Genomic DNA, 25,808 nt, shown 5'->3' with positions numbered 1-25,808 from the left:
AATGCTATTGCCCCTCTCTGACCATGCCCCCACATACAGCGTCACAACCCAGCCACTGGGTCACCCCACCCTGGTGAACACCTAAGTCTCTGCCCCTCATATGGAAAAGGTGTGAACAGACCAAAACATTATGGCTCAGAAAGAACAGCTCAAAGCCCCAGAGCCAATACTTCTAAGTGACCGAGAGATAGCCAACCTATCAGATGCACAGTTCAAAACACTGGTGATCAGGATGCTCACAGAACTGGTCGATTTTAGTCACAAATTAGAGGAATAAATGAAGGCTAAACTAAGTGAAATGAAGAGAAATGCACAGGAAACCAATAGTGATGGGAAAGAAACAGAGACTCAAACCAATGGAGTGCACCAGAAGGGAAAAAAATTACCAAACAAAAAAGAACAAAGAAACAAGAATTCAAAAAAAATGAGGAGACGCTTAGGAACCTCCAGGACATCTTTAAACATTCCAACATTCAAATTATAGGGGTACCAGAAGGGGAAGAGGAACAGCAACAAGTGGAAAACTTACTTGAACAAATAATAAAGGAGAACTTCCCCAGTCTGGCAAAAGAAATAGACTTCCATGAAATCCAGGAAGCTCAGAGAGTGCCAAAGAAGTTGAACCCAACAAGGAACACACCAAGGCACATCATAATTACATTAGCCAATATTAAAATGAAGGAGAGAATCCTAGAAGCAGCAAGAGATAAGGGGACAGTCACCTACAAAGGAGCTCCCATCAGACTGTCAGCTGATTTCTCAAAAGAGACCTTACAGACAAGAAGGGGCTGGAAAGAAGTATTCCAAGTCATGAAAGGACCTACATGCAAGATTGCTCTATGCAGCAAAGCTTTCATTTAGAATGGAAGGACAGATAAAGTGCTTCTCCAATGAGGTCAAATTCAAAGAATTCATCATCACCAAGCCCTTATTATAGGAAATGTTAAAGGGACTTATCTAAGAAAAAGAAGATAAAAAATATGAACAGTGAAAGGACAGCAAACTCACAGTTATTAACAACCACACCTAAAACAAAAGCAAGCTAAGAGGACAGCTAGATCAGGAGCAAAACCATAGAAATGGAGAGCACATGGAGGATTAGCAAAAAGGGAGTGGGAGGAGGAGAAGGGGGGAGAAGATACAGAGAATAAGTAGCATAGATGGTAGGTAGAAAATAGACAGGGGGAAGGGCAAGAGTAGTATGGAAATATAGAATCTAAAGAACTTGTGACACATGGACATAAACTAAAGGGGGGGAATGATTGGGGAGGGGGTGTGGAGGGTGGAGGGGAATGAAGAGGGGAAATGGGACAACTTTAATGGCATAATCAATAAAATATATTAAAAAATAAAGATAAGGAGATAATCTTAAAAGCAGCAAGAGTAAAGGAGACAGTTACCTACAAAGGACTTCCCATAAGACAATCAGCTGATTTCTCAAGAGAAACCTTGCAGGCAAGAAGGCACTGGAAAGAAGTATTCAAAGTCGTGAAAGTCAAGGAACTATATCCAAAATTAGTCTATCCAACAAAGCCCTCGTTAAGAATGGGAGGGCAGATAAAGTGCTTCCCATATAAGGTCAAGTTAAAGCAGTTCATCATCACCAAGCTCTTATTCCATGAAATGTTAAAGGGCCTTATCTAAGGAAGAGGAGATCAAAAATATGAACAGTAAATGACAACAAACACAACTATCAACAACCAAAGCTAAAAACTAAAACAAAAACAAGCAAAGCAAACAACTAGAACAGGAACAGAATCACAGAAATGGAGATCACATGGAGAGTTATCAGTGGGGAAGAGGGGGGGAGAATGGAGGGAAAGGTACAGAGAATAAGTACTATAAATGTTAGGTAAAAAATTGATAGGGGGAGGTTAAGAATAGTATGGGAAATGTAGAAGCCAAAAAACCTATATGTATGACCTATGGACATGAACTGAAGAGTCAGGGGTGTAGGCAGGAAGGGAAATGCAGGGTGGAGTGGAATAAGAGGGGGGAAATAGGTCAATTGTAATAGCATAAGCAATAAAATATATTTTAAAAATTCAAAAACAATTCAAGAAAAGAAGGAAAGCTGAGGTGGCAAACATTATATTTGAACAAAGACTTAAGACAAAGGCTGTAAAAAGAGACAAATAAGGACACTACATACAAATGAAAGACTCAACAAGCAAGTAAAATGTAACCAGAGACATTGAAATTAAGAACAAACCCTGGCTGGTGTAGCTCAGTGGATTGAGCGCGGGCTTGTGAACCACACGATCACGGTTCGATTCCCAGTCAGGGTATATGCCTGGGTTTCAGGCCAGTTCCCAGCAGGGGACTCATGAGAGGCAACCATACATTGATATTTCTCTCCTTCTTGCCTTCCTTTCCCTTCTAAATATAAATAAATAAATCTTTAAAAAAAGAACAAATTGACAGTAATCAGAGGAAATGTGGGAGGGAAGAATGGGGGAGAAGAGGGGAGGATCGTCAAGGAACACGTATAGAAGACACATGGACAAAGCCAAAGAGGAATAGGATGGAGGGTGAGAGGTGGGGATGGCTGAGGTACAGTGAGTGGTGGGAGGAAAATGGAGACAACTATACTTGAACCGCAATAATAAAAAAAGCATTAAAAAAAGAGTCAATCCAACAAAAGGATATAATTCTTTTTTTATTTTTTTATTGTTGCTCAATTACAGTTGCCCCCAGGTTTTCCCCATTACTCTCCCCTGCTCTGCCCACATCCCTCTCCCACACTGAATTCTCCCCACTGTTGTTCTGGTCCGTGGGTCCTTTACACCTGTGCCAAGTTCCTTGACTTGACCCTTCCCCTTCTTTCACCTGTTATCCCCTTCCCCCTACCCCTTGGGTTACTGTCAGTTTATCTTTATTTCCATGTCAATAGTTCTCTTTTGCTCACTTGTTTGTTTTGTTGATTAGGTTCCACTTATAGATAAGATCATATTGTATTTGTCTTTCATTGCCTGGCTTATTTCACTTAGCTTAATGCTCTTCAGATCCATCCATGCTGAACAGTAGGAACTCCTTCTTTCTTTCTGCTGTGTAGTATTCCATTGTGTAAATGTGCCACTGTTTTTTGAACCACTCATTTACTGATGGGCACTTAGGTTGCTTCTAGCACTGGGCAATTGTACTGCTATGAACATTGTGGTACATAGGTTTCCTTGAATTGGTGTTTCGGGGTTCTAAGAATATAATCCTAGCAGTGGAATTGCCAGGTCAAAAGCAGTTCCATTTTTAGTTTTCTGAGGAAATTCCATACTGTTTTCTATAGTGGTTGCACTAGTCTCCATTCCCACCAACAGTGCACTAGGGTTCCCTTTTGTCTACAACCTCTCCAACACTTGTTTATTGTTTTGTTTATAATGGTCATTCTCAACAGTGTGAAGTAGTATTTCATATTGGTTTTAATTTGCATCTCTCTGATGGCTAGCGATGCTGAGCATCCTTTCATATGTGTCTGGGTGTTCTGTACATCCTTGGAGAAGTATCTGTTCAGGTCCTTTGCCCATTTTTCAATTGAATTGTTTGTCTCCCTGGAGTGCAATCATGTGAGGTCTATATATTTTGGAGATCAAGCCCTTGTCTGAGATATCATTGGCAAATTTATTTTCCCATACAATTGATTCTTTTCATTTTTCATTTGGCTGATGTTTTCTTTAGCCATGTAGAAGCTTTTTATTTTGATGTAGTCCCATTTGTTTATTCTTTCCTTTATATCCCTTGCTCTAGGGATATATGGTGAAAATATTGCTGCATGGGATATCTAAAATTTTCCTGCCTGTGTTCTCTTCTAGGACTTTTATGGTGCTGTGATATACTTAAGTCTTTCACCCATCAAGAGTTTATTTTTGTGTATGGTGTAAGATGGTGCTTGAGTTTCTTTCTTTTTTTTAATGTACCTGTCCAGATATCCCACCTTTTGCTAAAGAGGCTGTTTTTAATCCATTTTATGCTCCTGCCCCCTTTGTCAAATATTAATTGACCATAGAGTCTTGGGTTTATTTCTGGACTCTCTATTCTGCTTCATTGATCTGTGTGTCTGTTATGACAGTACCAGACTGTTTTGATTATAGTGACCTTGTAATATAGTGTGATATCAGATATTATGATGCCTCCTACTTTTTTCTTCTTTCTCAAAATAGCTGAGGCCAATTGGGGTCATTACTGGTTCCATACAAATTTTTGAAATATATATTCTTTAAAATACATGATTGGTATGTTAATAAGGATTGCATTTTTATTTTATTTTTATATTATTTTTATTGTGTTCCAGTACAGTTTTCTGCTTTCCCCCCACCCCCCACCACCACCCCAGCCCTCCCCATCTCCTTCCCTATTTCCATCCCCCTTTGTTATTGCCCATGTGTCCTTTATAATTGTTCCTGTAAACCCTTCACCCTCTTTCCCCATTATTCCCCCCTCTGTACCCTCTGGTCACTGTCAGCCTGTTCTCAATTTCAATGTCTTTGATTATATTTTGCTTGCTTGTTCATTTTGTTGATTAGGTTCCAGTTAAAGGTGAGATCATGTGGTATTTGATTTTCACCACCTGGCTTATTTTAATTAGCATAATGCTCTCCAGTTCCATCCATGCTGTCCCAAATGGTAGGAGTTCCTTCTTTCTGCTGCATAGAATTCCATTGTGTAAATGTACCATAGTTTTTTGATCCATTCATTTACTGATGGGCTCGTAGGAGGCTTCCAGCCCTTGCTTATTGTAAATTGTGCCGCTATATACATTGGGGTGCATAGGTTCTTTTGGATTAGTATTTCAGGGTTCTTAGGATATAATCCTAGCAGTGAAATTGCCAGGTCAAAGGGCAGTTCAATTTTTAGCTTTCTGAGGAAATTACGTACTATTTTCCATAATGGTTGCGCCAGTCTGCATTCCCACCAAGAGTGCACTAGGGTTCCCTTTTTTCTACAACCTCTCCAACACTTTTTGTTGCTTTGTTTATGACAACCATTCTCACCAATGTGAAGTGGTATTTCATTATGGTTTTAATTTTCATCTCTCTTGTGTCTAGTGATATTGAGCATCTTTTCACATGTTTCTGGGCCCTCTATATGTTCTCCTTGGAGAAGTGTTTGTTCAAGTCCTTTGCCTGCCCGTTTTTTTAATTGGGCTGCTTGTCTTCTTAGATTGAAGTCGTGTGAGTTCTTTATATATTTTGGAGATCAAACTCTTATCTGAGGTATCATTGGCAAATATGTTTTCCCATACAAGTTCTCTTTTTATATTAATACTGTTTTCTAATAATAGGGAGTGCATTGAGTCTATAAGTAGCTTTGGATAATATGGACATTTTGATTATGGTAATTCTTTCAATCCATGAACACAGTATATGCTTACATTTATTTGTGTCTTTCTTAAAAATTTTTTTCTTCAATGTTCTGTAGTTTTCTGAGTACAGGTCTTTTACCTCCTTGGTTAGGTTTATTCCTAGGTACTTCATTTTTCTTGTTGCTATATCAAATGGGAATTTTTCCTAATTTCTGTTTCTGATATTTCATTGTTTGTGTACAAACTTGCCTTCAATTTCTGAATATTGATTTTGTATCCTGCTGTTTTGTCAAATTTATTTATTAGGTTGAGTAGTTTTTTTGGTGGAGTCCATAGGGTTTTCTATGCACACTATCATATCACCAGCAAACAATGACAGAATTACCTCTTCCTTTCCAATTTGGATGTCTTTTATTTCTCTTTCTTGTCTGATTGCTATGGCTACAACTTCCAATACTATATTGATAGAAGTGGTAAAACTGGATACCCTTCTCTTGTTCTTGATATTAGGGAGAAAGCTTTTTGTTTTTTTGTTGTTGAGTATGATATTGGCTGTAGCTTTCTTGTATATGTCCTTTACTGTGTTGAGGTATACTCTCTCTACTCCCACTTTGCTGAGTGTTTTTATTATTAATGGGTACTGTGCCTTGTCAAAAATTTTTCCACATCTAATGATAGGATCATGTGAAATTTGTCTTTCCTTTTTTATGTGTTGTATTATTTTATTTATTTGTGAATATTATACTATCATTACATCCCTGGGATGCATCCCACTGATTATGGTGTGTGACCTTTCTAATATATTGCTGGATGTATTTTGCCAATATTTTGTTGAAGGTTTCAATGTCTATGTTCATCATCAATATTGGCTTTTCTTTTTTGTTGTGTCTTTATCTGGTTTTTGGAGTAGGATCATGCTGGCCTTATAAAAAGAGTTTGGGAGTCTTCTGTCTTCTTGGATTTTTTGGAATAGTTTGCGAGGGAAAGGGGTTAGCTCTTCCTTAAATGTTTTGTAAAATTCTACTGTGAAACTGTCCAATCCGGGGCTTTTGTGTGCTGAGAGTTTTTTTTATTACTGCTTCAATTTCACTAGCAGTTACTTATCTGCTTAGGCTTTCTGCTTCTCCTTCATTCAGTTTTGGAAGATCATATGTTTGTGGAAATTTGTTTATTTCACCCAGATTTTAAAATGTCTTAACATACAGTTCTTCATAGTAATTCCATACAGTCCTTTTTATTTTCTGGTATCAGCTATAGTCTCTCTTCTTTCATTCCGATTTTGTTTATTTGAGTCCTCTCTGTCTCTTTCTTGATAAGTCTGCCTAAAGACTTGTTGATTTTGTTTATATTTTCAAAGAACAAACTCCTAGATTTATTAATCCTTTGGATTGTTCTTGTAGTCTCCGTGTCATTTAGTTCTTCTCTGCTCTTGGTTATTTTCTTCCTTCTAATCACTCTGGGCTTTGTTTATTGTTGTTTCTCCAGTTCTTGTAGATGTAGAATTAGACTGTTTAATTGAAATTTTTCCATCTTTTTTTAGGTCAGCCTGTATTGCTATAAACTTCCCTCTCAGGGCTGCTTTAATGCTGTGTCCTATAAGTGTTGGACTGTTGTGAGTTCATTTTCATTGTTTCCAGAAACTTTTTGATTTCTTTCTTGATCTCATTCTTAATGCATTAATTATTTAATAACATTTTATTCTGTCTCCAAGAATTTGACTGTTTTTGAGTTTTTTCCTTGAGATTGGTTTCTAGTTTCAGGCCCTGGTAGTTTGAGAAACTGCTTGATATGATTTCAGTTTCCTTGTGTTGTGTCCTGTCATGTGATCTGTGTTTGAAAATGTTCCATATGCATCTGAAAAGAATGCATTTTTTTTTTGCTTCTTTGTGTACTTTGCTTCTTTGGCTGAACTGTTCTGTATATATCAATTAAGTCCATTTGATCTAGAGCATCATTTAATGCCACAATATTCTTGATGATTCTTTGTTTGTAAGATCTATCCATTGTTGACTGTGGGGTGTTAAAATCCTCTAGTATAAGTGTGTTGCTGTCTATATCTTTCTTGTCGTCCTCCAANGTGTACTTCTTCTTCTTTGCTTCTTTTGTTCTGTATATATCAATTAAGTCCATTTGATCTAGAGCATCATTTAATGCCACAATATTCTTGATGATTCTTTGTTTGTAAGATCTATCCATTGTTGACTGTGGGGTGTTAAAATCCTCTAGTATAAGTGTGTTGCTGTCTATATCTTTCTTGTCGTCCTCCAAGATTTTCCTTATATATTTGGGTACTGCTATGTTGGGGGCATATATGTTTATAATGTTTATGTCTTCTTGATGGATTCCTCCCTTGAGTATTATGAAGTGTCCTTCTGTGTCTGTTTTTATGGCCTTTATTTGAAATCTATTTTGTATTTCTACCTTGGCTTTTTTTCTCCTGTCCATTGGCTTGGAATTTTTTTTCCAACCCTTCACTTTCAGTCTGTGTAGGTCTTTTGTTCTGAGATGGCTGTCTTGTAGGTACCATATGTGTGGGTCATGTTTTCTTATCCATTCAGCTACCCTATGTCTTTTGACTGAAGCATTTAGTCCATTTACATTTAAATTTATTATTAATAGGTACTTATCCATTGCCATTTTCCACATCATAACTTTGTTCCCCCCCCCTTCTTTTTCTTTATATTCTTAAAGCAGTGCTGTTAGCATATCTTGCATTGCTGGTTTGGTTGAGGTGTATTCTTTAGCCTTTTATCTGAGAAACTCCTATTTCACCTTCCATTTTAAATGAAAGCCTTGCTGGATAGAGTAGTCTTGGTTGCAGTCCTTTGCTTTTCATTACTTGGAATATTTCTTGCCTATCCCTTCTAGCTTGTAGTGTTTCCATTGAGAAATCGGCTGCTACCCTTATCAGAGCTCCCTTGTATGTTACTTCTTGTTTCTCCTTTGCTACCTTTAAAATTATCTTTTTGTCTTGGAATTTTGCCATTTTAATTATGATGTATCTGGAGTGAACCTCTTTGGTTTTTTCTTGACTGGGACCCTCTCTGCTTCTTGGGCTTGTGTGACTTCTTCTCTCATCCAATTAAGGAAGTTTTCTGTCATTACTTTTTCAAATTTTCTATCCCTTGCTTCCCTTCTTCTCCTTCTGGTATCTTTATTATACAGATATTATTATGTTTCATGTTGTCCTACAGTTCCCTTAACCTCTCTTCATTCTTTTTTAGTCTTTTTCCCTTTTCTTGCTCTTTCTGGGAGTCTTTTTCAACCTTGTCATCCAGGTCACTGATTCAAACGTCTGCTTTTTTTTAGCCTGCTTTTGATTTCTTCTACTGTGTTCTTCAATTCAGAAATTGAGTTCTTCATTTCCTCTTGGCTCTTGTTGATAGTTTCTATGTCCTTTTTATGCCAATGTAGTTTGCAGTAAGTTTCTTTCAGCTTCCCTGTAGTTCTCTGTAATTCTCACTGAGCTCATTGAATGTCCTTATAGCCAGTATCTGATAGTTTACTTGCCTTTATTTCTTTTAGCACTCTTTATGGGGATGCCTCCTTTCCTTTTGATTGGGGGTTGTTTCTTTGTCTCACCACTTTAGAAGAGATTCTTCTTGTTTATTTCTGTATCTTAAATTGATCTGCTTTGACTCCCTATCATTGTGCTGTGAACTTCTATGTAAGGAGAACTGTGGGATTCAGTGGTACAGTCTCCTTGATCTTTTGAACTTGATGCTCTTTGGATGCACTTTCTGCCATTTATTTTGGATGCACTTTTTGCTCTCTGGTTGTAATTAGGTTTTGACTGTTGTTTGTTTTTTCTTTGATGGGTCCTTCCCTCCAGCTGATTGACTGAGGGTCACTCCACCCACCGGGTCTTGTATGCTGCTGTGCAGGTGCTGCTAGGACAAAAACACATGACACAAGAAACATACCCACTCCCGCAAAAATAACTCCCACCCACAATCCCACTATCAATAGTAAGTGAGCCAGTATTAATAAGGGGGTAAAGAGATTAAGACTATTATAAGAATAGAGAAGTGAATATAAGATGATTAACTGAAAGAGAAATAATTTTGAGAGGGTAGAGGGAGAAGCACTAATAAGAGTAGGGAATCAAAGCACTGCAAAGAGAGAGAGCATAATTTTCATTGTAAATAAAAAAGGGAAAGAAGAAGGAAGAATGGATTAGGAGAAGAGAAGCACATAGTATTAGGATTGAACAGACGTTTTAAAAAATAAACTAAGAGAGAGAAAGGAAAAGGATAAAAAAGTAAATAAATATTTTTAAAAATAGGAACCAAATTGGAGAAAAAGACTTACAACAAATGAGCTAAGATTAATATAGGTGGGATGGGAATAAGAGGGGAAAAAGAAAGAAAAACTTATGAGATATCTAGAGGAAAGAAAAGTGATTTTGAGATGATAGAAAGAGAGGAAATACTAAGAGTGAAGAATAATACCAGCTAGCCCAGAGAAAAATTAAAAGTTGAGATAAAAAGAAGGGGTAAAATGAAGGTGAAATGGAGTAGGAGAGGGGAATGGTAAAATTTTGAGATTTGAAATACAAAAATACTGGAGATCTAGAGATAAAATTTTAAAAAAGCAATAACAATTACCCTATCTACAGCCAACTAGCAAAGAATAATAAACATGAAGAGAGAACATGGATATTTTAAGAGCAGGAAAAAGAATGTGAGAGGACCATTGACAATAACATTGGTTTTGAGAGGCTAGATGGAGGAGGAATAGTAAGTTTGTAAAGGAAACAAGTTCCAGCAAGAGAGAAAGCAAAAGTTAAAATGAAAATAATAAGTGGAAAGAAGGTAAAATGGGCTAAGAGAAAGGAGGAGTGAAATATGAGAATGGAAATAAACTGTAATATAAAATCTAGTTACTTAATATGCACAAACTTGAAGGACAAGAAATGAATGTTAAAAAACTGTGCAGGAAAGAAAATATCTTAAATCATGGAGAAGACCACAGTGGATTTTATCTCAGTAGCATGTACTGATTTTTTTTCTTTCTGGATATGCCTCTTGTGATATCAGATGGTATCCCAGTCTGGCCTTAAGCAGCCTGTTCAAGACTACCAGGGATCTACTATCTGTGGCTAACTCCTTCCATTATTAATCTAGTCAACCTGTAATCAGCAGTCAGACTTAAGCACCACAGGATGGGGCAGAGTAACTCCTGGGGCCAGGGCTACTGCTTCCCCTGAGGCTGATGCCACTCAAAGGGAAGTGGTTTGACTGAGTAAGATGGCCCCTAAAGTATGGGGAATGACTCAGCACCAGGATCCTGGAGGCTGCTCTCTCAATTCTCTACCCAAAGTCACTGTCCCCAGTCTCTAGTCCCTCCTCAACTGTCTTTAGTCCACTCCGTCATCCCCCTCTTTGCCAGAGCCCAGGGCAAGTGGCTGTATATGACAACCTATGCATTGGCCCTTTAAATGGCTGAGTCACCAGCCATCCACCTCTGGCAGAGAGAAACCTGCCACTTTTCACAGTTGGATGTCATCTGAGCACTTTTTGGACTCTGGTGCTTCAGGCTGGGAAGCACAACTTAGGGTTTAGACCCAACACTTCTTGGGGTGATCCCTGTGGCTCCTGAAATGTCCCTCTGACACTTTAGCTGCCACCCATGGGATCCCAGCCGGCTCTCTCACATCTCCTCTGCACTCCCTACCAGTCACATCATGCTGAAGTTATTTCTTCTGTCTGTCCACAGTTATAAATCTCTCCCACTATTGTTCAGTTGTTTATTCTAGATGATTTTGTTACATCAATTTAGTTGTAATTCCAGACTGGTCCTGGGAAGAGGTTAGTGTAACTTCCACTGATTTCTCCAACATCCTGTATCAGGCATAACTCTTATAAATATTGATGCAGCCAACATAGGGGCACCTAAATATATGAAGCAAAACTTGATGGACATAAAAGGAGAGATCAACAGTAATACAGGCATCGCAGGAAATTTTAACACCTCATTGGCATAAATAGATAAATCTTCAAGACAGAAAATAAACAAGGAAATGGCAGCCTTAAATGACACACCAAAGCAGATAGATTTAATGGATATCCTCAGAGCATTTCATCCCCAAACAGCAGAGTATATGTTCTTTTCAAGTGCACATTTTCTGGGAGAGACCTCATTAGGACACAAAACAAGTCTCAAATTTAAGAAGATTGAAATCATATCAAGTATCATCTCTGACCATAATGATATGAAACCAGAAATCAATCACAAGAAAAAAACTGAAAAATACATAAAGGCATGGTTGGTAAATAGCATGTTACTAAGAAGTGAATGGGTTAACAATGAGATCAAGGAAGAAATCAAAATATATCTTGAAACAAATGAAAACGAGAACACAACATCCCAAAACATATGGGACTCAGTCAAAGTAGTCCTAAAAGGGAAATTCATAGCATTACAGGCCTATCTCAGAGAGAAAAAAACTCAAACACACTAACTTCACATTTAAAGGAACTTGAAAAAGAACAGCAAAGCCCAAAGTGAGTAGAAGAATGAATATAATAAAGATCAGAGCAGAAATAAATGCAATAGATTTTAAAAACAACACAAAAGATCAATGAAACCAAGAGCTGGTTCTTTGAAAATATAAACAAGATTGACAACTTTTAACCAGACTCATCAAGAAAAAAAAAGACAGGATCCAAATAATAAAATCAAAAATGAAAGAGAAGTAACAGTTGGCACCAAAGAAATCAAAGAATTATGAGAAAATGTTATGAATAACTATATGCCAACAAATTGGACAATTTAGATGAAATGAATAAATTCCTAGAAACATACAATCTTTCAAACCTGCATTAGGAAGAATCGGACAATCTGAATAGACCTATTACAACTAATGATATTGAAAGAGTAATTAAAAAACCTCCCAATAAACAAAAGTCCTGGATCAGATGGCTTCACATGTGAGTTTTACCAAACATTCAAAGGACAACTAACACCTGCCCTTCTCAATATATTTCAGAAAATTCAAGAGGAGGGAAGACTCACAAGTTCAATTTACAATGCCAGCATTATTCTAATTCTAGAACCAGTAAAGACTACAAAGAAAGAAAATGATAGGCCAGTATCTCTGATGAACACAGATGCTAAAATCCTCAACAAAATATTAGTAAACCAGATCCAATGATACATTTAAAATATCATACATTATGATCAAGTGGGATTTATTCTGGGGGTGCAAGGTTGATAAAATATCTGCAAATCAATTAATGTGATTCACCACATAAACAAATGAAGGATAAAAACCACATGATCACATCAACAGATGCAGGAAAGGCATTTGATAAAATCCAGCAATCATTTATGATAAAAAAAAACTCTCAGCAAAGTGACAATAGAAGAAATATGCCTAAACATAATAAAGGCCATATATGACAGACCCATAGCCAATATTATACTCAAAGGAACAAACTAAAAGTGTTTCCCTTAACAACAGGAACAAGACAAGGACATCTGCTTTCACCCCTGTTATTCAACATAGCACTGGAAGGCCTAGCCAAGAAATCAGACAAGAAATAAAAAATAAAAGGCATCAAAGTTGGAAAGGAGGAAGTAAAACTGTCTTTATTTGCAGATGATATAATTCTGTATATAGGGAACCCTAAAGATTCCACCAATAAACTACTATAACTGATAAACTCAATGAAGTTACAGAGTACAAAATAAATATCTAAAACTCAGTTGCATTTTTATAAGCCAATAATGAACTACTTGAAAGGGAAACTGAGAACACATTGCCATTACAATTGCATCCAAAAAAATAAATAGGAATCAATTTAACCGAGGATGCAAAAAAGACCCATGCTCAGAAAATTGTAAGACACTGAAAAAAATAAACTGAAGAATATAGAATAAGTGGAATCACATACCATGTACATGGAAAGGAAGAATTAACATCAATAAAATATCCATACCACCCAAAGCTATCTATAGACTCAATACAATTTCTATCAGGATACCAATAGCACATTTCACAGAACTAAAGCAAATAACCCCAAAAGTTATGTGGAACCACAAAAGAACCCAAATAGCGGCAGCGATCTTGAGAAAGAAGAACAAAGTTAGAGGAATCATACCTGATATCAATTTATATTACAAGGCCTTCATAATAATCAAGACCTAAGAACAGACATATAGATCAATAGAACAGAACAGAAGACCCGGAAGTAAACCCATGCCTGTGTGGTCAATTAATATTTGACAAAGAAGGCAAAAACATACAATGGGGTAAGGACAGTTTGTTCAATAAACAGTGTTGGGAAAACTGCACTGATACATGCAAAAAAGATGAAACTACACTACCTCCTTACACCAAATACAAAAATAAACTCAAAATGAATTAAAGACTTAATGTTAGATTCAAGACTATTAAAAAGTAGAAGAAAACATTGGCAGTAAAGTCTTGGGTATTCCTTGTAGTAATATTTTTTCATATGCATTTCCTTGGGCAAGGGGAACTAAAGAAAAAAATAAACAAATGAGACTACATCAAACTAAAAAGGTTTTGTACAGCAAAGGAAACCATCAACAAAAGGAAAAGACAATACAATGAATGGGAGAACATATTTGCCAATGATTCATCTGATAAGGGGTTGGTTTCCAAAATATATAAAGAACTTATACAACTCAACACCAAAAAAAAATCCAACTTAAAATATGGGCAAAGGACCTGAATAGACACTTCTCCAAAAAGAACATGAAGATGGGCCATAGATATATGGAAAGATGCCCTGCATCACTAGTCATCAGAGAAATGCAAATTAAAACCACAATGAGAGATCACTTCACACCAGTCAGAATGTCTATCATCAATAAATCAACAAACAGTAAGTGTTATCAAGGATTTGGAAAAAGGGAACCCTCCTGCACTGTTGGTGGGAAGGCAGATTGGTGAGACCACTGCAGAAAACAGCATGGAGTTTCCTCAAAAAATTAAAAATGAAACTGTGTTATAACCTAGTGATTGCACTTCTGGAATATATTGGAAGAAACCTGAAACACGAATTTGAAACAATATGTGCTCCTCTATGTTCATTGCAGTGTCATTTATATACAATTATATATAATTTATATACAATTTTATACAATAGCCAAGATTTGGAAGCAGCCCAAGTGCCCATCAGTAGATGAGTAGATAAAAAAGTTGTGGTACATTTACGTAATGGAATTCTACTTGGCCATTAAAGAAAAAAAAGGAAATCTTACCTTTTGTGATCAGCATGGATGGTTATGGAGACTATTATGCTAAGTGAAATAAGTCAGTCTGAGAAAGACAAATATTGTATGATTTTACTTATATGTGGAATATAATGAACAAAATAAACAAACAAACAAAATAGAAAGACTCAAAGATAAAGAAAACAGACTGACAGCTGTCAGAGGGGAGGGGGGTTGGGAAGCTGAGTGAATAAGGTAAAGGAATTAAGTAAAAAAATAACTCATAGACACAGGCAACAATATAGTGATTACAAGAGGGAAAAGGGGGTGGTGGGAGGTAGAAGAAGGTGAAGAGGGAATAAATGATGATGGAAGGAGATTTAACTTTGGGTAGCAAACATACTACTATGTACAGATGATGTATTACAGAGTTGTACATGTGAAACCTATATAATATTATTAGCCAATGTCACATCAATAGATTCAATAAAAATTTTCTTAGAAACTTGGATTTTGTTTTTAGGAACAGTGACAGTCTGCGATATTTTAGCCTGGGGAAACTCTCCAATTATTTCAAATAATTTGATTGTTGATTCTTGGATTTTCTACGTGGACAATCTCATCCTCTGCAAATAATAATAGTTTTATTTAGTCCTTTCCAATATTTATGCCATATTTTTTGTCTTATTCCACTTTCTAGGTAAGAACTCCAGTGCACCTGGCTGGTGTAGCTCAGTGGGTTGAGTGTGGGCCTGCAAACCCAAGGATCGTGGTTCAATTCCCAGTCAGGGCACATGCCTGTGTTGCAGGCCAGTTCCCAGCAGGGAACACATGAGAGGCAACCATACATTGATATTTCTCTCCCTTTCTCCTTCCCTTCCCCTCTAAAGATAAATACATTTTAAAAATCTTTTTAAAAAAGAACTGCAGTGCTTAATAATAGTTTTGATAGTAGGCATCCTTGTTTTAAAGGAAGCACTATTAATATAGTCTCATATAGAAAGGTTATTTTTGTTACTGTTTTTTTTTCAGGTTTAAGATATTTATTACTGCCCCTGTTCATTAAGTTTTCACCACTAGTTTTTGTCAAATTTCATCAAATGTTTTGTCTTCATCTACTGATGATCATTTTTTTCTGTGTTAATTTATTACTGCAATGAATGACATGGATTTTTTAATATTAAATTTCTTCACATTCCTGGTATAAACCTAACATGATCAGGGTGTGTTTACTTTTTTAGGTCCTTTTGAGTTTGTTTGTTCATTGTCTTAGTATTTTTTTTTATCTGTTTTCAAGAAGTAGAAAACAGTTGTGCATTCCCCAGATCCTTTCACATTCCTTATACTGTGTAGGCACCTCAGGGACTTCTGTACGTTTTTGCTTCCAATAACCAGAACTTGCTGCTCTTTCTCAGAAGACTGTCTGCAGGCTAATGGAACCCACTTTGCCCACAGGCTCAGAGAGGCAGAAGAGCCTGGAATTTGCATTTCCCTTTGATGACCCTTAACAGATGAGTGGGGTGAAGTCTGAAAGCCCTAGCTGCTTCTCCTCAGGTCAGGACTGTTCTGAGGCATACCTTAGAGTCCAGAGTTCCCCTGGGAACAGGCAGAAGCTACCTTCTGAGGGACTTTGATCACACCCTTGCTTCTCCCCCTCCCTTCTATGTTCTACTTCCTCCATTCTCTTCCTGTTTCCATTGGGGAAACTTTCTTTATAAATCACCTGGACACAAATCCCTGACTTAGGTCTGCTTCTGTAAATAACTTAATAAATGATATGGGCGTGTGATTTTTTTTTCATACTGTTCTTGTCTGGTTTGGAAATCAAGGTTATAGTGAGTTGGAGGGTGTTCCCTTTTTTGTATTTTTTAATCACTGGTAGTTTGTACAAGATTAGATTGATCTGTTCTTTGAAAATTTAGTATTACTTGCCTGAGATGAACCTAGGATATGAATATGTGGTGGGGGCAGTGTAAGGGGCAGAGGGAATCATATGTTGGGTGTAGGGTTTTTGTCTCAGTCTTAGCTTTTGTGTTGGGTAGTTGTCATTAAAAATGATGAATTAAAAGTGATTTAAATATGAACAAGTAATGATGGAAAAAGAAAAGATTATGATTAATCAAATTCTGAAGTCCACTAGGGAAATAAATGAGCTATAATCTTTGTTATCTGAAATTAATGTAGCCACTGAAGCTTTCTTTTGGCTAAGAATTTCCTGGTACATCTTTCCAACCCATTTACCTTCAACCCCTCTACACCTGCCCTGCCTGCCTCCCTGAGGATCTCAGAAGTAGCCCTGCAAAGCCTAGACTAAAAGTGCAAGAAATGCAATTTTTAGAGTCTCATTTTCAAATTTTCCCTCATTTCTACACCTCTCTCCTTGTGACAGTCCTTCTGTGCATAGGTCCATGTCCCGGTATCTTTTAGTTTGTCTCAAACTTTTTCTTCCATGGAGAGTAAACAGATGTCTCAGTCTGGGACCCAGAGGGAATGGAAGGGGGATTAGGTAAGGAGGATTTTGGTCATGGTGTAGACCCTCAACAATTAATCTTCCGAAAGTCCCACAGGTGTGTGTGTGTGTGTGTGTGCGCGCACGCGCGTGCAGGGTGCACATTTGCATGTTCACTCGTGAATATACATCTCTCCCCTTCATAGACACCAGGAGGCAGGGCCTCTGGACCTTTCTCTGTCTGGAATGGGTCCAGAGTCTGCCTCAAGGACCTCCGGTCCTTGTACCCAACTGCTCCCCCTTGCATGAGTCAAAGAAGCTGTAAGACTGATTCCACAGCGGCAGCTTCTCACTTTTGTGCTCTCCATCTTCCAGGTGCCTTTCTCCAACTGCAGCCGAGACTGCCTGGCAGGGACCAGGAAAGGAATCATTGAGGGGGAGCCCACCTGCTGCTTTGAGTGTGTGGAGTGTCCTGATGGGGAGTACAGTGATGAGACAGGTAAAGGAATAGCTCTTTGTGGACACCATGTGGGACTTGGTCCACTTTGGGGCCCTGGGGTCATGAAGCCCCTGGAAGGGATAGGCTGAGATGGTGCTTAGCACCCTTTCTCATTTAACGAGGTATGTCTGAGCATCAGTGCTGGGCTGAGCCCTGAGGAGAGTTGAAAAAGAATGTTGGATGTCCTATAACACCATAAGAGCTTACAAACACACTTGTTACACATCCTTCTTTTACTTTGATACTGCTTTCCAATATTGTTTTTCTTTTCTTATAGCTCAGACAAACAAATGTCTGTTTCAGGCGCCAGGGTTAATAGGCCATGGTAGATTGCCTGCTGGGTGCCTGGCATTGTACTTGCTGTCTTACCCATGTTTTTCCTGTGCCTCAGCTTCTCCATGTCTAAAGTATGAATTAGATGTTTTAATATTGGTAAAGCACATGGTAAGTTTTAGATAAATGCCTGTCTGTTCAACAAAAATTTTGATTGGCATGTTGGAAGCACTCTATAAATATTAACTTTAATTGTTACTATCTCATTTCATCCTCCCCACCATAATGGGGTTGTTATGGCTTCTAGTACATGCCCAAGAAAGCTGAGGCTCAGACAGATGAAGGAGCTTGATGAAGGTCATACAGCCAGTAAATGGCAGGGCCAGGATTCCTATCCAGATCTCCGACTGCAAAGCCCATTTTCCTGTTACTTTCCCAAACCCCATGCTGTGAGGGACACAGCACAGAGTTAGTAAACATTTTGGACTGAACACGTCGGTAGCCTCCCTCATTGGAAGGAAAGTCATGGATGTGGAGTGAGGGTATGTGAAATACTCTACCTTGATCTAACAGGAAGTCTACGCTGGCTTGTCTACAAAGCCCATTCATGTATCCAAAGTGAGTCAGGCTGAGCTTAAATCATTCTGTAAAAAGTTGATGGGCTATGTCATACCTCTGGGTAGCCACTGTCCAGCAAGATTCGTCATTCTCTGCTACCAACCATCAGCAGATAGTATTTTAAAAAATATGTACACCCCCACCATGTAAAAAGGGGAAAAATAATAGAATCATGAGATACATGAAATTAACTCTGTTTATGTTTAATAAGTCAGAGTTCAATATACTAATTGATAATGAAAAAATCTCACTTTTTCATCAACAAACACAATGTAACTTGACCACACCCAGTAACCTGTGTACCTTCACTACCAAATTCACATTCACAAATTTTAGTCTATGCCACTCATTCACTACTCCTCACTGGGACATTTTACAGATGCAAGCGCCTGTGACAAGTGCCCTGATGACTTCTGGTCCAATGAGAACCACACTTCCTGTATTGCCAAGGAGATCGAGTTTCTGTCATGGACGGAGCCCTTTGGGATCGCACTCACCCTCTTCGCTGTGCTTGGCATTTTCCTGACAGCTTTTGTGCTGGGTGTCTTCATCAAGTTCCGCAACACGCCCATTGTCAAGGCCACCAACCGAGAGCTCTCCTACCTCCTGCTGTTCTCCCTGCTCTGCTGTTTCTCCAGCTCCTTGTTCTTCATCGGTGAGCCCCAGGACTGGACCTGTTGCCTGCGCCAGCCAGCCTTCGGCATCAGCTTCGTGCTCTGCATCTCCTGCATCCTGGTGAAAACCAACCGCGTCCTCCTGGCGTTTGAGGCCAAGATCCCCACCAGCTTCCACCGCAAGTGGTGGGGGCTCAACCTGCAGTTCCTGCTGGTCTTCCTCTGCACCTTCATGCAGATCGTCATCTGTGTGATCTGGCTCTACACCGCGCCCCCATCGAGCTACCGCAACCATGAGCTGGAGGATGAGATCATCTTCATCACTTGCCACGAGGGCTCGCTCATGGCTCTAGGATTCCTCATCGGTTACACCTGCCTGCTGGCTGCCATCTGCTTCTTCTTCGCCTTCAAGTCCCGGAAGCTGCCAGAGAACTTTAACGAAGCCAAGTTCATCACCTTCAGCATGCTCATCTTCTTCATCGTCTGGATCTCCTTCATCCCAGCTTACGCCAGCACCTACGGCAAGTTCGTCTCTGCCGTGGAGGTGATTGCCATCCTGGCAGCCAGCTTTGGCTTGCTGGCCTGCATCTTCTTCAACAAGGTCTACATCATCCTCTTCAAGCCATCCCGTAACACCATTGAGGAGGTGCGCTGCAGCACCGCTGCTCACGCTTTCAAGGTGGCAGCCCGGGCCACGCTGCGCCGCAGCAACGTCTCCCGCAAGCGCTCTGGCAGCCTAGGGGGCTCCACGGGATCCACCCCGTCCTCCTCCATCAGCAGCAAGAGCAACAGCGAAGACCCCTTCCCAGAGCCCGAGAGGCAGAAGCAGCAGCCACTGGCCTTGACCCAGCAAGAGCAACCGCCTCAGCCTCAGCCCGCCTTGAGCCTGCAGCAGCAGCAACAATCGCAGCAGCAGCCCAGATGCAAGCAGGTCATCTTCGGCAGTGGCACGGTCACCTTCTCACTGAGCTTTGACGAGCCTCAGAAGAGTGCCACGAGTGCCACGGCTCACAGGAATTCCATGCACCAGAACTCCCTGGAGGCTCACAAAGGCAACGATACCCTGACCAGACGCCAGGCATTACTCCCACTGCAGTGCGGGGAGACAGACTCAGAACTGACCTCCCAGGAGACAGGCCTGCAAGGGACTGTTGGTGGGGACCACCAGCCAGAGATAGAAGACCCTGAAGAGATGTCCCCAGCACTTGTGGTGTCCAATTCACGAAGCTTTGTCATCAGCAGTGGAGGCAGCAGTGTCACAGAAAACATACTGCATTCGTAAATGGAAGAAGGCCAGTCCAGGCAGGATCCAGAGAGGTTTCCTGGGATCACATTCTCTGACAGGGATGACAGGCTGCTCCTAGCTCCTTTCCTCTGAGGAAAGAGGAATAATCGACGAGCCAAACACCTCAAACTTACTGGCACTGTTTTAAATGACAGTGAATTGACCAATGTTCCCTTTAAAATTTAAAAACAGATAAAAAGCAGAGCCATGTGCTCCTGTGATAGGACTTGTTAGAGTGCTGAGATCACCAGAGTCAGATTGGCTCTTCATGATTCTTCTTCTGTTCCCATCCTCTGTTCCAACCCACCCAATAGCCCAGAGATGGAACCAGCCTTTAAGCTACTCACCTACTCCCTCCTTTTTTTTTTCATATTGAAATGACTACCCTGAACACTGCACACACCCGGACCCAGAGACAGGGTGCAGAGTGGCTGGGCATAAGCGTGACTGCCACAGGAGTTAAGGGTCCGAAAGACAGAATGTCAACAGCTCTGTCCAGCACCTTGACAACAAAAAGAACTTTAAATGAACTTCAAAACCATAGGTGAAAGTGTCCCCTCCTATTTATGAAAACCACAAGATATTTGGACTTCTACTTGCTGCTGCTATCATGGAAGGTTAGGGTCTGTCCCGTACCAATACATCTGGTTTTGTCTAGAACGTGATAGTGGTGCCATGTTTAGATTCCAGGGTGATAAAGAAGCACCTGAAATTGCTGGGAAGAGACTGCACGACTCAATGAGCTGTATCTGTAATTAATATTGCTATATGTAGCTTTCTCCTTAAGAAAATGTTTTTGTTGTAATATTTCATGGACAATGTAAGCCAAAAAAAGTCATAGTTTGGTTTATATAAGGCAGTATTATTGAGCTCCATTTTTCTTTCCCACCTCACCACCCTCACCCCATGAGCTAAGCCCTATGTGAGCCCTTTCAGGGCCCCAGGGGTCCAGGATCTACGCACCCTCATCCTTACTCCAAAGGCTTCCGGAAACCAGATTTATCCTTGTCCCTGTGCAGAATAAGCTTTCAGTCATTGGTCCCCTACCAGTTTTGCGGATAAGAAAGTGTGGTTCCAAGAGAGCTCTCGCAGGCTATCACCCTAGCACGGCATCCCCCAAATGTCTACCACGTTCCCTCCAGCAGCAGAAGTCTGCCCACTGGTAGTTAAAGGGGTTGAATGGCATACTGCTGAGAATTTAGACTCTAGAGCCAGAGAGACTTGAGTTCAAGCCCTGGGTTGACTATTTATAAGTTGGGTGACCAGAGGCAAGGAACCCTAACCTTGCTAAGCCCCAGCTTCTTTGTCTCTAAAATGGGGGCAATAATCATTCTTTTCCTTCAGAATTCTTATGTGGACTAAATGAGATAATGTATGTAAAGTACTTTAGCATGGTGCGTAGCACCTAATAACCACACAATAAATGTTAGTTAATATTACTACTGATATTATAATTATTTATTTAAAATGCAACACAAAGCTTGTTTTAATGACACGCCCACTGATCACAACAACTTTCTCCATAATATGCTCAAGAACGCGGGGCCCAGTGCAAGGTGCCAGCACTGGTTGTACTGCTCATGCTGAAGAAGCCAGGTCAGTCACTCACTCAGAGGGCTCCACGCTCTGTCTCTGTGGTGTCAGCAGATCTCCAACACCAAGGGAAGGCTGTCCCAGCTGGGCAGGAGTTTCTCTGGTCACTCTAAATGCTGCTCTTCAGCCAAGCTCAAATATAGCAATTACATCTGTGGGAAGCCTCAATCTTTATAATCCCTAATAACTTCTTCCTCTGACCTTTTTCTTCCAAAAGGCTGTCTTTCCATGATTTTAAAGTAACCTATTGATATTGCCGTTGTGAATTTGGATAAAAAGACAATGGAGGGCACCATGTGGGAGCACATCTGAGACTAAGAGAAGACTGCAGACAGGAGGACCCTGGTAGGGCATCTGCTCCCCCAGCCAGGCCAAGCGGGCTGCTCCCCCCAGGGTCACCCCTCTGAGTGAGCCACAGAGCTGAGTGAAGATTTATATTTAACATTTCAGTCTTTTTCTAAAAAGCAGAAAGTTTGATGGCTTTTATGTGTCAGTATAGTCATGTGAAAATAGCCATTAGCTATGCAAAATGTCACACACTCTCTACATTGACTTCACTGTGCAGCTCACCCACACAGCTGATCTGGCGGAGGGGCTCGTCATGGAAAACATGCACTGTTTACACTGAGCTTCATTTCACCAAGAGCTGGCAAATAAAGCAGCCTCTCCCATCATCCTCATCAGAAAGGGGGACTTGACATCACTGTCTTCATTTACACACAGCTGGGAGAACTGTCAGCATAAAATCAGGGTTGTAAAATATGAACTCGCATTAGTAACGACCTAGTTTCTAGCTCAAATTCCCATTCAGACTAGTATCTTAGTCAAACTGGGATTTTTCTCTGTAATTTCAAAGTTTTATTGAACAATTTAAATTTCTGACGGTCACTTCAGAGGTTTCTCTCTTCCCCCTTCCATGGGGCTGTTTTGTAGTGTAAAGGGGGTGGGGTTCCTAAAACTTGGGAAGCTTCTGTTGACATCTCTGAGAACATTCTCATCTGGTCCCCCAATAATATGCCTCTATGCCAGCATCCTCTGAGGTATCACATCCCCAGATGGTCCCCAGTCCTGGGATAGACAGTGATTTTCTCAGCTGCATCACTTTGAGTCAACCACCAAGCCCTCCCAGACCTGCCAGTATTTTTATGAGAGGGGGCACTGGGGCATGGGAACTACTGGACAGCTCTCAGGCCCCTCCCTCCTGGCACCCTACCCTGCCATGGCTATTTGCTGCCTCCATGCCAGTGTGAAGAATTCATGGAGACTAACAAGCTTCCGAGGTACTAGAAGAAAAACAGGCCACATTATCTCTAAATCTGTATAGGCATTTGTGGAAGGTTGAATTAGAGCCCCCCAAAGATGCCTGCATCTTAATGTCCAGAACTTATGATGATGTTATGTTACGTGAAAAGGGTAAATTAAGGCTGTAGACAATAGAATCCACTCTGGCTAGTTTAAACAGAAAGGGATTTGTTAAGAGTATTAAAATGCTTCTAAACTAAACTCAGATGCTTACACAATGAGGAATAATGCACCAGGAGAGATATCTAATCCCTTCATGGGTTTGTTCTGAGAGAAACCTCACAACCTCACCTGCTTTCCACTTAACACCCATGACACAGGGAACCAGACACTAGAACCTACATGGAAGCCAGAGGAACCAAACTCCTCTGTCACAGTGCCTGGTCCCATTTACATCAACTTTCCGAGACTCCCATTAATGATGCACAAAATCTTGGCAGCCAGGGAGCTTGAAAATGTAGCTTTTGCTTCCAGCCTTGATAGTGTAGGATGGTATGGTAGAAGAAAATCAAGCCCTGGCTGGTGTAGCTCAGTGGATTAAGCACAGGCCTGTGAAGCAAACGGTCACCGGTTTGATTCCCAGTCAGGGCACATGCCTGGGTTGCAGGCCAGGTTCCCAGTGGGAGACCCATGAAAGGCAACCACACATTGATGTTTCTCTCCTACTCTTTCTCCTTCCTGTCACCTCTCTCTAAAAATAAATAAATAAAATATTTTTTAAAAAAGAAAGTCAAAATAGGTAATGAATGAGGCAATCTAAAATATCCACTGCCCACAAAAAAAGTATGTTTAAGATCAAACACAAAATGAAAAGCACTACAGAGGGAGAAAAATAAAACTAGCATAATATCATTCCCTGTCATCATAGCAGCTGTGGTAAATTGGAAAGATGTTGTGCTTAAAACAGAGCTAAAGAGAGGCAAGATGGTGGAGGACTGAGTGGAAGCCACACTAACGTCCTCCCAGGACCAATCTGGAATTACAACTAAATTGTGGATAAATCACCCAGAACAAACAACTGAACAATAGCAAGAGAAAAGCCTTACAACTGTGAACAGACAGAGACACAGCTTCAGCACTAACTGACTGCACCTGCACAGCATACAAGGGTGGAGTGACCCTCAGTCAACCAGCTGGGAAGGACCCATCAAAGAAAAACCCAACAACAATCAAAACCCAATTACATGCAGAGAGCCAACATAAACCACATAAAAGGCATCCCAAGAGCATCAAGCTCAAGAGATCAAGGAGAATACCCCACTACATCCCACAGATCTCCTACCATAGAAGTTCAGATCATAAACTTGGGGAGTCAAAACAGACCCATTTAAGAAGCAGTAGCAAACAAGAGTCCCACAGACAATGGAAAGACAAAGAAACAATCCCCAAATGAAAGGAAAGGAGGAATCCTCACAAAGAGTGCTAAATGAAATAGAGGCAAGTCAACTATCAGATATGGAGTTCATAACAATGGTCATAAGGAAGACCAATGCGCTCAATGACAATCACCAGAAACTACAGGGAAACTACGAGGAACGGCTTCAAACTATATCAAAATTAAGAAGGACATAGAAACTATCAACAAGAGCCAAGCGAACATGAAGAATACAATTTCTGACTTGAAGAACATGATAGAAGGAATCAAAAGTAGGCTAGATGAAGCAGAGGATTGAATCAGTGAACGGGAGGACAAGGTAGGAAAAAATTTGCAGGAAGAGCTAGAAAATGAAAAAAAAAACTAAAAATGAATGAAGAGGGGTTAAGGGAACTGCAGAATAACATGAAACATAATAATATCCATAAAATAGAGTTACCAGAAGGAGAAGAATAAGAGCAAGGGATAGAAAACCTGTTTGAAAAAATAATGTGGCAAACTTCCCTAATTTGATGAGAGAAAAAGTCACACAAATCCAGGAAGCAAAGATGGTCCCAATCTGGAGGAATCCAGAGGCCCACTGCAGGATACACCATAATTAAAATGGCAAAATTCCAAGACAAAGAGAGAATCTTAAAGGCAGCAAAGAAGAAATAGGAAGTAACAAACAAGGAAGCCCTGATAAGGCTAGCATCTGACTTCTGAAAGGAAACACTACAAGCCAGAAAGGAATGACAAGAAATATTCCCAGTGATGAAAAGGAAAGGCCTGCAACCAAGACTACCCTATCCAGCAAGGCTCTCAAATAAAATGGAAGGTGAAATGGACATTTCTCAGATAAAAGAAGGCTAAAGAATACACCTCAACCAAACCAGCACTGCAAGATATGATAAAGGGATTGCTTTAAGAAAAGGACGAAAGAGAGTGAGAGAGAGGAATGCTGATACAAAGGTAGTAAAATGGCAATGAATAAGTACCTATCAATAATAAACTTAAATGTAAATGGATTAAATGCTCCAATCAAAATACATAGACTAGCTGAATGGATAAGAAAATATGACCCTCACATATGTGGCCTACAAGAGAGCCACCTCACAAAAAAGGACCTACACAGACTAAAAGTGAAGGGTTGGGGGGGAAAAAAACATTCCAGGCAAATAGGGAAAATGAGCAATACTTATTTCAGACAATACAGATTTCAAAACAAAGGCAATAAAAAGAGACACAGAAAGACACTTGTTAAAACTCAAGGAAAGAATCCATCAACAAGACATAAACATTGTAAACATATACACCCCCAACATAGGAGCACCCAAAC

At 39.9% G+C, this 25,808-nt stretch overlaps 1 protein-coding gene across 1 annotated transcript in view; it reads left to right on the top strand.

Moving 5' to 3' along the window:
• Positions 1-20,403, top strand: part of CASR (calcium sensing receptor) — a 118,195-nt gene extending 97,792 nt beyond the window's left edge. Inside the window, exons 6-7 of the mRNA XM_037051497.1 lie at positions 17,307-17,430; positions 18,701-20,403. Coding sequence (XP_036907392.1) covers positions 17,307-17,430; positions 18,701-20,217 — 1,641 coding nt within the window. The 3' untranslated portion in view covers positions 20,218-20,403. The remainder of the gene's footprint in view (positions 1-17,306; positions 17,431-18,700) is intronic.
• The last annotated feature ends 5,405 nt before the right edge of the window (positions 20,404-25,808 follow it).

The sequence above is a fragment of the Sturnira hondurensis genome, unplaced genomic scaffold (assembly GCF_014824575.4).
Source record: "Sturnira hondurensis isolate 20B ecotype Veracruz unplaced genomic scaffold, ASM1482457v3 Scaffold0007222, whole genome shotgun sequence".
NCBI lineage: Eukaryota > Metazoa > Chordata > Mammalia > Chiroptera > Phyllostomidae > Sturnira > Sturnira hondurensis.
The sequence above is the reverse complement of the archived record's forward strand: the minus strand, read 5'-3'. Positions and strand labels throughout refer to the sequence as shown.